This window comes from Patella vulgata, chromosome 4 (assembly GCF_932274485.2).
Source record: "Patella vulgata chromosome 4, xgPatVulg1.2, whole genome shotgun sequence".
In the NCBI taxonomy this organism is placed as follows: Eukaryota; Metazoa; Mollusca; class Gastropoda; family Patellidae; genus Patella; species Patella vulgata.
In genome coordinates this window covers 47,823,753-47,838,706 of record NC_065882.2, presented here as the reverse complement: position 1 = coordinate 47,838,706, position 14,954 = coordinate 47,823,753, and the positions used below count along the sequence as shown (strand labels likewise).

The window sequence follows — 14,954 nt, the reverse complement described above, 5'->3', positions numbered from 1 at the left end:
CATGAAACCATACCTAATTGTTCCTGTTTTAATTTATTCTCTTCTTCTTTTCTTTGCTCTTGTAATTTCTGTTTGACCTCCTCTAGTTCTTCAGCCATGACTTCTGCTTTTTTAACACTATTATGTTGTGGGTTGTATTCACGCAAAGCATCTGCAAATTCCTGTTCAAATACAAATTGTATAAATCTAAATAACTGGCAGTTATCAGTACAAAGCAATGAACAAAGTTCTATAGTTTAAATGCAACTTTATTCAACCAAACAGCTCTTCTTTATAATTAAGGTCATTACCCCTTCAAAGAGAAAAGTTTGCAGGAACCTTCAATGGGATCCTAATTCGTAAATCATTTTAAATGTGATCACAAAACTATTTATGACAACATTCTAAGGAATTTGTTTTAAATACCAAGAATACCAACCTTGTAGTGTTTTTCTTTCATGTTGAGCTTTTCTCTAGCAAACGTAACTTCCCAATCAGCTAATGCACCACGTTTAATATCCCGTTCTTTTTCAGTCAACTGTTTGTCTAATTTTGATAATTCCATCTGATGGTCATTTAATAATTGAGATTGTTTCTCTTGGAACTCATCTGGACTCAATCCTTGTTTCTGAAATATCAAAATTTACAATTAAAATCTATTAACTATGTGAAGATACTCAAAAGAATAAAACAACTTCATGTAGCCTATATACAAAAAAACTGACATTTTTGAGACAATGAACGATGAGATATTCACCTACAAATGGCTTACAATATTGGAGATGTTTGTAGGCCTACCTTAAGATTATTTAATTCTTCTTGATGTCGTCTTAACATGTTGTCTTTCTGCTTATCATATTTATCATGAAGTATATTTAAAGCTTCATCCACCATTACTCGTTTCTTAGCAGTAAATCGATTCTCTAAATCTCTCAATTCCTAAAAAAGGTATAACACCAATAGTTCTCTACTAATGAAACCAATAAATTGATCTATGGAGCCAAACAAAACTCTGGTTACATTTACATAATAATTATTATGAATAACATCTATTAAAAACTGACTTCTATTAAAATCCATTTAAAATGTGTAAACACAAAAAAATATACCTGTCTTCAGACAAATCTGAGTGTTTTTTTTTAATATTTTTTTTAAAATTTGTCAAAGTATCATGTGGTTAAATTGCTTATCACAATCTTCACAATTCAAGGTTATACATATATCTCTTAGCATCCGTTTATTCATGCTGTTTATAGGGGAGAGAGAGAGAAAAATGGGGTTTAACGTCCACTCGACACAAACTAGGTCATTTTGGGACTAACACATGGTTTAATTTTATTTCAATAATTTGCTTGCGCGTAGGGGTCTTTAGCAGTGGGAGGAAACCGGAGGACCCGGAGAAAACCCAGGAGGTTGGACTGGCGACCCTACTCCTTGCCACGTACAACCGGGGATTTGAAATCACGCCAGTTGACTCAATGACAGACTTTATGGTACAGCGCGCACGTGCTAACCATTCAGCCACTCAACCCCCCCTGTTTATAGGACTTCACTTACAATATTACAAATTCAAAATTCCTATACAGTAAACAGTAACTAATTTGGTAGTTCCAAGGTAAATGGTGTTCCTTATATCTACCGTCTCCATGGTCATCATTTCAGTCATTTCTTTGTCATTACTAGATATGGTTCCCAGGATAATTATAATCCAGGATAGAAAAAACTTATTTTAAAAATAAAGCAGATGAAATTGATCGATGGTCTTCATTTTCTGATATAAACATTACCAACAACCTAATTTATGATTATCCAGTGTTAGTTATGATTGTCAATTACCTGGGCGTGTCTTTTAGCCAATACAGCTTGTATAACTTTATCACTTTCTTCCTGGCCGTTTTCTCTAATACCTTCTTCTATAGCCTTCTTCTCTACTTCATGTGCCTAAATTACAAATTTTACTTATCTTACACAATACATTTTTTTGGGTGTCAGTAAGAGAGAGAGAGAGAGAGAGAGAGAGAGAGAGGTTTAACATCCACTCCACACAAACCAGGTCATTTTTGAGATTAACATATGGTTAAATTTTATTTCAATAATTCGCTTGAGCGTATGAATGGTTGGCAGTGTTAGGAAACCAGAGGACATAGAGAAAACACACGAGGTTGGACAGGCGACGACCCTACTCCTTGTTATGTTCAAGCTTGATTCGATGACAGACCTTATGATCTAAAATAAATTTGTTAGACCCCCCCCCCCCCCCTGCACGAAATGAAAGAGAAGGAATAATTTTAATATCTACCTCTTTCAATTTAACCTCATCTAATTCTTTTTGTTGTTCCAACATTTCTTTGGTTAATTCAGCTTCCTGACGTCTGCGTATTTCAGCCATCTTCAGTTTACGTCTTTGGGCTAATCTGTCTCTAAGATCTAACTGTTGTCTGGTTTGTTGAGCGTCCAATCGATTAGCCAAATCCTCCAAATCTTGAGCATGAGATGCCATCATCTATTATTAATAAAATATTATATAAGATTCCATAATTATTGAACATGGTTGCCATAAAAGTTGAGAAAAAACAAAAAAAACAACAAAAGCCCTTTATCCTTGTACGGTAATAAAATTTTCGTTAAATTTCAACTCCTAAACTCATATTCAAGTCGAAATGTGGTCCTACTTTGTGCACAAGCAGGTCCAATAAGACAGATGTTGAGAAAAAGAAATTGTTAAAAACTTACAGAATTAATTTGATCTTGGGTAAGATCTGTTCTGGCAGCTAATTCAGCAGCTTGTCTATTCTTCTGTTCATGTAATAATTTCTCTTTTTCCATTTCTAGTTCTTTTCTCATATCAGTTTCACTCTTTAAAACTTCACTGTCTAATTTAGCTGCCAGTTTATCCCTGTCTTCTTTATGTCTTGTCTTCAGATCATCTTTAATCCTTTGCTATAGACATAATGATATTATATACAAAACTTCATAGTCCATCTGAGAGCACTTGGAGTAGAGAGACACAGAGAAATGGGCTCAATGTTCACTTAACACAAACTACTAGGCCATTTCAGGAATAACATATGGTACAATTTTAAATCAATAATTTGCTAGTGTTTACAGATCTTTAACAGTGGAAGGAGAATCTCGAGGATCTTGAGAAAAGCCCCAAGGTTGGGCAGGCAACCCTACCCCACACAAGTACGAGATCAAAGCCATGACGCACAATGACAGGCCTTGTGATTTAAAGTTGACACATTGGACCACACAAAATTTTTATTGATTAGCACATCTTGTGTATTTCTGAATGAATAACTCAACATAGTATGAAATCTATATGAACAGTATTCAAAATTTAAAAAAAAAACACAAAACAATATCAAACAAAACAAAAAATTAAATGTTCATTCCTGAAAGATAGATATGCAAGATATCTTTACATTTGTTTAGAGAGAGATAAAAGGGTCCCTAATCAATGGCTACTAATATCATACCTGTTCTTTTTTCATGGCTTTTTCTTCTGTACTTTCACCATATTGTACTTGTGGAACATGTTGTAGATCTATATTGATAATAGGATCAGTTATACCTACATCTTTCCTCATTTGTCGAGTCTGTTCCTGGATAAATCTTTGTGCAGCTGCTTCTTCCATTTTGCGTTGATCACTAGCAAGTTTACGTGCCTTTCTGACAGCCAGTTTAATCTGTTAAATTTACATTAAATAAGGACATGATTTGTTTTGTTCCAAATTATGAGTCAGTTGACGTATTTAAACAGCCAATCTCTTAAGCAACACTTCAAGATGGATAAGGATGGAAAAGTCTGACATGTTCAGGAAGGGAATTCCAACAGTTGATGCTGTTTTTAAATTTATTTTTGTCATGTTCAACAAGACAATGTTTACTAGCAGACCGAAGAGTTCTAATAGTCAAAGTTATCAAAATAAGATTAGAAACCTATCAATAAAGGAATATTCAATTTCATGACAAGGGTGATAACTTTTACATCAAAATATTGAGAAATACCAAAATATTTAAGTGGAAAGCAATTCAAAGAATGTCCTGATCTTAATTTCATGGTTATTTGTACATTATGAGAATATATACCTGAAAGTCTGCCATTTGTCTGTCTCTTTCAACACGTAATTCTTGATGTAAACTGTCTTCATCTTGTCGGAACTGATCTAATAATCTCTGTACAGCTAGTTGAGATTTAGCAGGAGTGTTATCAGTAATCTGTTTAATATATAAAATCATCAAAATGTATGGATGTTCATTGACATTGTTCTACTTTAAACATTCATTATGCAAGAGCTAAATCTGCCTATTGCAGGTCTCTCTTTAGGCCTAAAATGTTTTCTAAAGTATTAATTAGACATTAATTAACTGATCCAGGCCTTAATCAACTCTCGATGGCATCAGATTTCTCCGATATTAAATAGATTAGAATGGTTCAGCGATACTTTGATTTAATCAAATATGGAGGACCGAGACTTAGCTTCGATCAACCAGTACGGTGGTTGAAATCATTGCACACTTCTGTCAAACCTTCAAAGGCTAATATCTTCGCTTGCAATAGAGTAATTTGAATGAAATTTTCAAATTATTCATTTTACATCATCTACTTTCGAACTATTATAGCAAGAATGGCTAGTTCTTTATCTAAATCTTACATAATGTATCTTTAAGAGCGTAAATCTATATCTACATGACTTTGATTACAGACTAAATTTATTTTTATTTATTTTATAAACAAATAATTGAACAAAGAAAGAATTATGACATATAGGAATACACTAAGGATATAGATACTAGCATAATATATTGATTGTCAAGATATATACAAAAACATAATAATAATAATAATAATCTATTTATAAAGCGCTGAATATCCAACAAACTGGTTGCTCAAGAGCGCTAGTAATATTGAATACAGTACTCACTCACAGTACATATATCAATTGCTAATGCTATCATATCTAAGGCCATGTATTTGATGTTTTTGTTATTTGATGAAATTTGCTTTTTATTTTAACTAGTTTTCGTACTTCTAAACCAATAAAAATGGCTTTTAAAATATTGTTTCAAAATGTTGTATATGGGGTGTTCCAAAAAAAAAAAAAAAAATGAATATTTAGAGCGAAAATGTATGTCCTTGACAAAAACTTATCAAATTACCATCTTTAATAAGTTTCTATGAATACTCTTTAAATCTGTTGTATGTTCTTCATCTAGAGCTTGTGTTATTTGTTGTGTTTGTTGTCTTTCTTCTAGATCTAATTCTGCAGATAATACTTCTTCTTCTACTTCATGTAACTCATCTAAAGCTTTTATCAAACGCTCTTTATCTTCTTCACTACCCTCTTCTAACATTTTAACAGACAACTGTAATAAACAAATTATAGTTTAAAATGTTGTCCATTTAATTAATATAGTTTACATACTATAGTTTACAATGTTGTCCATATTATAGTTTACAATGTTGTCAATTTAAATAATATAGTTGACACTGTTGTCAATTTAAATAATATAGTTGACACTATTGTCAATTTAAATAATATAGTTTACAATGTTGTCAATTTAAATAATATAATTGACAATGTTGTCAAATTAAATAATATAGTTGACAATGTTGTCAATTTAAATAATATAGTTTACAATGTTGACAATTTAAATAATATAGTTTACAATGTTGTCAATTTAAATAATATAATTTACAATGGAATAAATGAGAGTTGACATTTCTTCTTTAGAAAAATGTTGCCATTTTATCTTATACAGTATTCCATAAATATTTTGTCATTTCAATACCTCTGCTTTTTCTTTTTCTTGTTTATCTCTAAGTACCATCATTTGTTTTCTCTTTCTTTCGACTAGGTTTTTACGAATCTTTTCCAAATGATCTTGTCGTCTGTGCTCTAATTTTTTGGCCAAGTTATCTTCTTGTTGTCTCTGATCTTTAATTAAATCAGCCATTTTCTCGCGGTCAAGCAGTTCTTGATTTGCAAGGCTTTCCTGCGAGTAATAATACCATCATTATAATAATAGTATTCCAAAAGGAATTTAATTTTATGGGGGAAAATTACTGATTTAAGATTTTCTGGAAATACCAAATATTTATTCGACAACTAATCTTTATTTCATAAAGCATAAATGATAGCATCGATAAAAGCGATGTCCAAGGCATTTCCAGAATCATCTGAATAGCTACTGTACAGCTCATTCTTGATACTTTCCATATTTAACAGAAATAAAAAATTAATGTTAATTCAAATTCATTTAACTATGTGACAGCCAGACACCACAAAAATACAACATTTAATCCTTATATTAACAATAAAAGTCTGTTAGCTACGTGAACTCCTAAAAAAAAGACAGTATCGTGTATTCTCAAAAGCATACAACCATTGTCTATTTGAGTTATAGAATAATCATGACAAAGTACAATATATAATTACAATACTTACAATTTGATTTGCCATGTTGTCTGATATCTGTGATCTTTCTCTCTCAGCCAAATTGTGATCCATTTCAGTTTCTGCCATGGCCATACCAGATACTTCTTCTGTATATACAGCATCAAGTCTCTTCTGTTCGAGTTTTAATTTTATATCGGTATCATCAGTTCCACGTACAGGAGGTGGTAGACCTACTTTACCAGTCTTGAATAAATATAAAAAAACAAACAATTGGAACAGAAAACTAATAGGTATTTTACTTATTTGAATAAAATCTAACAAAAAATAAGGACTGAAATGTGATCTACTAGACGGGTATCTTCAATAGAAGGTTTGACCTCGCTGTAACTCTGTACATCTTATCAACCCTTCATGTAATTCCGAATGGGTACTCACCCAGCTTGGGAGCCTATCAGATTACTTGATAATCGCAAATACCAAGTCTTGTGCTTTCCAGCTAAAACGTCTACCTGTGATAATCTAGTTGCAATGTTTAAATGTTCAAGGTTCGTTCAATGTTAAGGTTTCTGTGGAGGTCGCTACCACCTCTGATTTGACGCTACTGTTCACTTGTCTGTAGATAACGTAGCTCAGGAATTGTAAAGTAATCTTTTAAGGTCCAGATTTTGTAAAACTCGCAGTCGTTGCTTCATGAACATTCTAGATTGGGTGACATTTTAAAAAGAGAGAGAAAGAGAAATGGGGTTTAACGTCCACTCGACACAAACTAGGTCATTTCGGGACTAACATATGGTTTAATTTTATTTACATAATTCGCTTGCGCGTAGGGGTCTTTAGCAGTGGGAGGAAACCGGGTGACATTTTAAGACACAATTGTTGACTCCAAGCTGAACATAGTCTCTACCTCAGCTGTCTGTTTATCTTTCAACAGCTTCTCTTTATTCCTCCTTCGTTCGGCTAATTTCTTCCTTAATTCTTCTAGTTGTCTTTCTTTATTTAACTGTAATTTACCCATACAGATACCCAAATCTTTATTATGGTCTGACATAATATTCTGAACTTCATTTTCTGTTAAATCACCTAGTAATATAATTCAGCAAAAATATTTCAAACAAATGAATGTTAGTTAGTGTTAGTTGTATTTTACGTCCGCTTCCACCGAGGTGATATAGCAGACAATGTAAAGATGAAATAACTATAAATGGCTAAGTACAGAGTATTATACTGTACTTGTACTTTGTAAGGCAATAATAGTTCATTTCAATGTATACAATTACCCAATATACACACATAAATCTTTGAATTAGTAAATAATCAGACAATCTAAGTCAGATATACATCACATCAACACATGTATCTAATAGATACTTTTACACACAATATATCACACCTAATATAAATGGTTGTGTATCAAACTAACTAAATACACAATCTCAAGTAGCACCCACAATATACATTTCTTACCAAGTAACCAAATACACAATCTATGTACTTCACACTCATAATATACATGTATTAGTTTGTATATTAACAAGTAACCAAATATAAACACCCATAATATACATGTATTAGTTTGTATATTAACAAGGAACTACATATACACACTCATAATATACATGTGCATATATTAGTTTGTGTATTAACCATTATACAGTGAGATAGTACTATATATCACATCCACAATATACATAGCAGGAGACGGTATTGTTTATTTAATAAGCCTAATTACATACCAATATTGTCTGCGATATCACCTCGGTGGAAGCGGACGTAAAATACAACTAACTACTACTACTACATACCAATATATTTTCTCTTTATTAGTTAGGAATTTCCACTCCCAAACAAATGTCTTGTGAACAACTTTGAGAAGTAAGAAATGAATAGTACCTTGTAATTTGATTTTAAGGTCATCTGACTTTTCTGCAACAGCTAATTTACGTATGTTATCAAGTTCATCTAATAAGTTATTATAGGCTTGTTTCTCATCATTCTCTAATCCTTTCTCCAGATTCATTCTTTCTGTATTATGATTCCTCAACATCTCTCCCTGTCCATGAGTCTGGTAAAATTAAAATTTCAGGAATCAGAAAATTTCAAGACAACCTTCCATTCAAATCGTTTTTATGCCATCAATAGTGATTATATAATATTATAATATGTCCCATAAGGTTCTATAAATTTAAGCTTGCATACAGAATGAAATGGAAATGAAGGATGTGAGCCATTGTTTTTCAAAATAACAAAAGGGATTTTAAAACTAAACTATTGTGAATGTCTGATCAGTCCAAAAATGATTCAATTCCTTCAAGTATTTTAAAAATATGAATAATTTAAAATTTGTCAACATTTGGTATTCTCTGCAGACGATATAAACAGAATATGGTCAAAATAAGCCAGCACTTCTTAATTAAATGTTAAATAACCATTTTGATTATATTTTAGTGGGGATTAAGCCATGCAGTTCGCAAATGCTGATATGTAGTTTTCAAAGACAAAACTTTTCATTTGTTTTGAATTTTACAATTGAGCGTACACAGCTCACTAAAATAAAATAAATACTCCACATACCTGATTGCCATCTGATTTCAATAAAGTATATTTTTGATCCGTTGGTTGTTTCTGTATTTGGTTCCACATTTCAGGTGATAATGGAACATTTCCATTGTTCAGTTTCTCCAGTAATATCTGTAAGGCTGTCATCAATTCACCTTCTCGATTATTTCCACCTAATTACACATCGATTGAAATAAACATAAATAATAAATATGAAGATTAATGACAACAGATATACGCTATGCACCGTGAAATCAGTAAATGTGAAAAACTCATTTTTCTGTTCCATCCATGACTAGATATATCTCCCTTACCAGGGACAAAGGAAAACCAGGCTGTAAAATCTCAAGGAACTCTCTGGGATCAAACTCCTGGATCCAACCAGGAACTTTTTGATCAGTGAGCCAGCGCCATAATCAATGAGCCACCATAACTCCCAAATAGAAAATTATTAACACTTATTAATAAGCTATAAAGAACCATTTTTTCTTTTATTTTACCGATATTAAGCTTCAGAGGTTAATGCGCTCCCTCTAAAATATATGGGTATATAAATATTTATTTTGGTTTGAAGTCTTGTTGTCAATAACGAAAGTTGAAGTTATTAAACATACCTCATACCAAGACTAAACATACCTCATACCCAGACTAAACAATCCCAGATAAAACATTCACAGACTAAACATACCCAAACTAAACATACCTAGACTAAACATACCTCATACCCGGACTAAACATACCTCATACCCTGACTAAACATTCCTCATACCCAGACTAAACAATCCCAGATAAAACATTCACAGACTAAACATACCCGAACTAAATATACCTAGACTAAACATACCTCATACCCAGACTAAACATACCCAGACTAAAATTACAAAACATACCCAGGTTAAAATTGTGTCTGTGAACACCACCATATTTAACATTAGCATTGATGACATTCGGTCCAGTACTTGATGAACCCTGTAAACCATCAGCTGCTTTCTTGCCTTCTCTCACTTGTATAATAGATTCCATGTTGGCTAGTTTTTTGGGATCAATGTCATTTAATAATTTCTTTAGTTGTTCATTCTGATCACAAATCCTTGAATAGAAACCCTGAAGATCTTCTTTCTGTTTAGCTAATTGTGATGCTAGATGTAAATTCTGATCTTCTAGTTTATCATATAACATACGGACATTAAAACCTTCCAATTCTCCTTCTTTCATTAAACCTGATGAAAAATATATAAAATATGTACATACATTTCTTTATATGCTACCACTTCAGACAACAGAATAGTTGCATAGAAATAAAAATGAATTAGAACTGCGAAGCAGTGATGACAGGTTTCACTGGTGCCATGTTACCCTTGAACTTATGTCACTTCCGGTGCAACGATACCCTTGAACTTATATCTCTTACGGTACCAATGGAACCGATAAACAGATTTCCACATAAACATTGCAGACATGTTATAAAATGGACGCAATTTTTGGACATCTATATGATCACATTGATTCAATCTATATGTCCATTGGAGTCAAATATCATAATGTTAAACGAATAATAAATATAACTCATTTAAAAAAAATGTTTGTTTTGAAGGCTAAAAATACAGTTTTTGCCAAAATAACATTACTTCTTGTGATAATGAAAATTTTGAATTAATTCCATGAATTCATAAATGGCATAAGGCATCACATGGTGAAAATTTTTATGAAAATCGAATAATAATTGCCACTTTTATTGACCAAGAACATTGAAAAGTGACCTGCTGAAAATCGACTATTTCTCCACAAAGTTAGAAACCATTTTGTGATATCTATATGATCGTATGGGTTCATTCTATTAGTTGACTGGAATCAAATATCAAAATTTTAAACAAATAACAAATACGACTGATATGAATAAACTATTTGTTTTGAAGGCTATAAATACAGTTTTTGCCCCCAAACTACGCAGTGTGAAACCCTAATAAATAATGCTAATATTGGATAAAATGAAACTTGTTTATTCTTTTGCCATTAAAAAATAAAATGAAATGTAAAGACAATTGATCATGGTAAATATAAAATTAATGACTAGAAACCAAAATTCTTGAAAGATTAAAAAAGAAAACAAAAACACTTTTCATGTAATTCTTCCATAATTTTTCAGTAATCTGCTTCCCTTTTGGAAAGTACATGAAGCTGCCAATTCAAGTTTGGTAGACAAAAAACTTGGCATGCTTGTTCCTTGCACAATTGTGCACTGATTGAAAGAATTTGATTTTTTATATGACATCACAATTCCAAGATGGTTGCGATGATGTCATGCACTGTCCATAAAATACTATTACACTTTTCTAAACAAAAATGTGAAAGTAATGTGTAGTATTTACTTACCCATTAAAGGTAAAGATGAAAATTCAGCTCCATCTCCAACAGTTCTTGGTCCAAGATCTGAGTGGCTTAAAAATCATTAAAAACAAAGATAATATTGTACTAAATATAGTTATAGAATAAGTTTGATAGCTGAATAATATCAAGAAATAAGATATAGAATAGCTTCATGCAAATAAAATGGGGTTTAACGTCCTATTTCTCTGCTCCATCCAGGCAAATGATGGCGGACATATGCAGTCCACTCTTATTCTTAAATTCCAACTGTCAAAGGTTCTTTTACATGCTCCCCAATGTACACACCAGACACCATTTTTTTTTTTATCCCATCTGAACGACAAAACGTTGTTCCTTGGCATGCCCTCCATCACTGACATGAAGTAAACAATTACCGCAAATTATATCAAACCAGTATAAAGGTACCTGTGTTTATCCGGCCAATGATCGGTATCATATCGTATATACGATGGTACTGGCGGTGGTGCTCCCAAACTTCGATATTTAGGTTTCCAATGTTTCATGGGATAGATGACAGAATCTCTAGGTTTCCAGACAATAACAGCAATTACCAATAATATTACTATAGCACTGAAGAAAGCTATTAAACCTGAAATAGAAAACAGCGAAATTTTGATTTGGAAATAATATTACATAATAGTTTACACAATCCTTTCCGAATTTACCCTAACAATTTGAAGGAAATAACTTAAAAAAGGAGTTTAACGTCCTACTTTACTGCACCATGAGTATTGTGAAGGAAATTTTGCAGTATTAAGGTCTAAATACCAATTGTCAAGTGTTCTTTTACACACACATCAATGTCTACACAGGACCTTAGTTTTTCAAAACATCCTATTGACTGAACACAGTTCATAACCCGGCTCTCCGTCCTGCACCACTGACAAGCGGAAACCATGCAAGGCAAAACCTGAGGAACTTTCAAAGCCCATACCGGAATCAAACCTGGGATATGCTCAGCATATCTGAAGGAAATTTGTTTCATCTAATGACTGAACAAATACCCATGAGAGAGAGAGAGAAATGGGGTTTAACGTCCACTCGACACAAACTAGGTCATTTCGACAAATACCTATGAATATCAAGGTTAATTCTCTTGTATCAAGATATGAGTATTGATGTAGTCCCTGTATAAATAAATATTATTAATGTATGTTTACCAATAATAAGTCCCCAATCAGGTTCTTCATTCTGTACGGAAGTTTTAGCTATACCGAATGCTATAAGATTTGTTGGTGATGATGGTACTATTTGTGATACACCAGCTGTACAGGTAGATCCTACTGGCTTTACTGTTACAATTACATCCCTACAATAATTATATAACATCTCAACAATAATTATATAGCATACAACTACACTCCAACAATAATTATATAACACACAATTACATCTCTAAATTTATTTGAACCAATAATAATCTAGTAATTTTCTTCAATCAGAAGTAATATATTAAACAATATTTGGTTTTACTCTCTCTGTACAGTGCAGTGGATTTAAGGCTGGCCCCTGGATCCATTCACTTGATCGATATTTGTTGTTCATTGCTTGCAATGTATGTGTCTTGTCCGCAGGTTTATTTTTTTGATTATCGGTTATGTTTGCATGTGGTGTGGTAATAATGCTTTGACTACATGTATTTCCAAACTGAAAGCTTTGATTTTAATAAGCAGCAATAGCTATAACTTGAAATCGTTTTGGAATCATAGTCTTCAATGAAATTATTGTCTAATACTTCCAAAATCAAGTTTAGCAAATTTTGGAAAATCTTGCTATCAGAGACAATATTAATGTTAAAATGAAACTTACCTGTCTGGCGATTGAGAATCTTTAAATACGTAAGTTCCACCTTCCGTAAAAACATGAGCAAATGATGTAATAGTGATATTAGTATTTAGTAGAAGGTTTTCTAGTTGAGTGAATGGTCCATAGTCAAATGATGGATTCGTATTATATAGATGATCTTTCTGGTAAATTGGATAATGACTCTGTGATCTATCCGTTTCATTTAACCAAACTTTAAACAATATGACATCATTGACGTTCAGACATAAAGCTGGGTTAGATATCTGGTTGGCGGGAACAGATGTAGCTAGCAGACGTCTTCTTCCAAATGATTCACTTGTCACCTGATCTTGTAATGGTGCTGAGAAAATATAGTACAATTTTATTTGTCAATTAATAAACAATTGCAATTATATCTGAAATGAAATGGGTTTAACATCCTACTTTTCTGCACTAACTAGGCTAACAAAGATGGACATACCCGATGCAGTGGGTTAGGGTTAGTGGACAGTGTGCTATGATGAGAAATTGTCTGGACAGCTGTGTTTCTGCCTACTAAAACATTGTCTAGTTAAAGCAGGGACACCTTATTTGGCTTGAGGTAAATAATGAACTTCTATTAGTGAAAAATTATGTCTACCTACATATAGTAGGCCTACACCGCAAGTGAACTAAAATTTATCAGAACCATCCCAAAATACACACGTTTACTTTTTCATTGTATCTATCTGACAGTAGTTGTGGCAATATATAACGTCCACTTGATACAAACTAGGTCATTTCGGGACTAACATATGGTTCAATTTTATTTCAATAATTTGCTTGTGCATAGGCATCTTCAGCAGTGGGAGGAAACCAGAGGACTCAGAGAAAACCCACAAGGTTGGACAGGCGACCCTACTCCTTGTCACGTACAACCGGGGTGTGGAAATATAATAAATACTTGTAAACTATTAGAAACTTACTGAATAACAGCTGAGCTTCTGAAGGATCTTTATATAGTGATGCTGTGACACGATCTTCATAAAAATTACATACAAAAACTGTTGTCAACTCGGTTGTTTGTTCACTTGGCCCATAAATATCTGTTATTGTCTAAAATGACATAATTAAATATAGTTTTATTTCTTTATGCTGTTAATTATGAGATTAAATTCCACAATATAAATGACTTTGTTCATGTAATTTTAAAACCTTCAGTTAAATTGATTCATTTATAATTATCGGAACACAAAGCCTGGAGACTGATCCCAGTAAAGCTAAAATGGATTCACCCATTCTAATTTCACCCAATACCACAATTGATGATAGACCTACCTGACAGCAGCTACTTGATAAGTCAGCATTTATAATTATTTAAATAACTAATGCCAACCACTCAGATTTCAGAAAGTCATATACTATAATTTGGCCCATTTATAAAACAAAATTTAAATAACAACAAAAAGGGTTTCAAAAAAGGATTAAACCATCTGTATTAAAAGTGTAGTGATGACTATACCTGTGTAGTTGAAGCACCTGTAGCTCGATCAATAATACTAATAGATACAGCACCATCTGGTAATAACTGTAAACCAACAGAGGGCATACTTGTTTCTCTACAAGACTGATCACAGATTTCATCCGCTTCACGATACAAGTTACACTTACATCTGAAATACAGAGATAATAAATTCTCATACCAATCTGATTACACTGAATGAATGAGCTAAATTAAAGAGGCATTTTGTGAAATCTAAATCTGTCTATTAGTGAATGTTTTTCTGGCTTTAAATGTTATATAACTGTGGGTAAGAGTTATTATGGTCAAACATTTATAACGTTTTCAATACATTCATTTTT

At 32.4% G+C, this 14,954-nt stretch overlaps 1 protein-coding gene across 1 annotated transcript in view; it reads right to left on the bottom strand.

Moving 5' to 3' along the window:
• The window catches only part of LOC126819809 (uncharacterized), a 117,057-nt gene that overhangs the window by 7,849 nt on the left and 94,254 nt on the right, over positions 1 to 14,954 (bottom strand). Inside the window, exons 91-111 of the mRNA XM_056100271.1 lie at positions 14,614 to 14,764; positions 14,078 to 14,207; positions 13,137 to 13,473; positions 12,488 to 12,636; positions 11,733 to 11,916; positions 11,313 to 11,377; positions 9,830 to 10,159; positions 8,955 to 9,112; positions 8,274 to 8,445; positions 7,288 to 7,463; positions 6,432 to 6,626; positions 5,776 to 5,979; positions 5,143 to 5,349; positions 4,072 to 4,200; positions 3,459 to 3,668; positions 2,713 to 2,919; positions 2,279 to 2,482; positions 1,816 to 1,920; positions 778 to 918; positions 419 to 607; positions 14 to 161 (exon numbers count right to left, since the gene is read on the bottom strand). Coding sequence (XP_055956246.1) covers positions 14 to 161; positions 419 to 607; positions 778 to 918; positions 1,816 to 1,920; positions 2,279 to 2,482; positions 2,713 to 2,919; positions 3,459 to 3,668; positions 4,072 to 4,200; positions 5,143 to 5,349; positions 5,776 to 5,979; positions 6,432 to 6,626; positions 7,288 to 7,463; positions 8,274 to 8,445; positions 8,955 to 9,112; positions 9,830 to 10,159; positions 11,313 to 11,377; positions 11,733 to 11,916; positions 12,488 to 12,636; positions 13,137 to 13,473; positions 14,078 to 14,207; positions 14,614 to 14,764 — 3,791 coding nt within the window. The remainder of the gene's footprint in view (positions 1 to 13; positions 162 to 418; positions 608 to 777; positions 919 to 1,815; positions 1,921 to 2,278; positions 2,483 to 2,712; positions 2,920 to 3,458; positions 3,669 to 4,071; positions 4,201 to 5,142; positions 5,350 to 5,775; positions 5,980 to 6,431; positions 6,627 to 7,287; positions 7,464 to 8,273; positions 8,446 to 8,954; positions 9,113 to 9,829; positions 10,160 to 11,312; positions 11,378 to 11,732; positions 11,917 to 12,487; positions 12,637 to 13,136; positions 13,474 to 14,077; positions 14,208 to 14,613; positions 14,765 to 14,954) is intronic.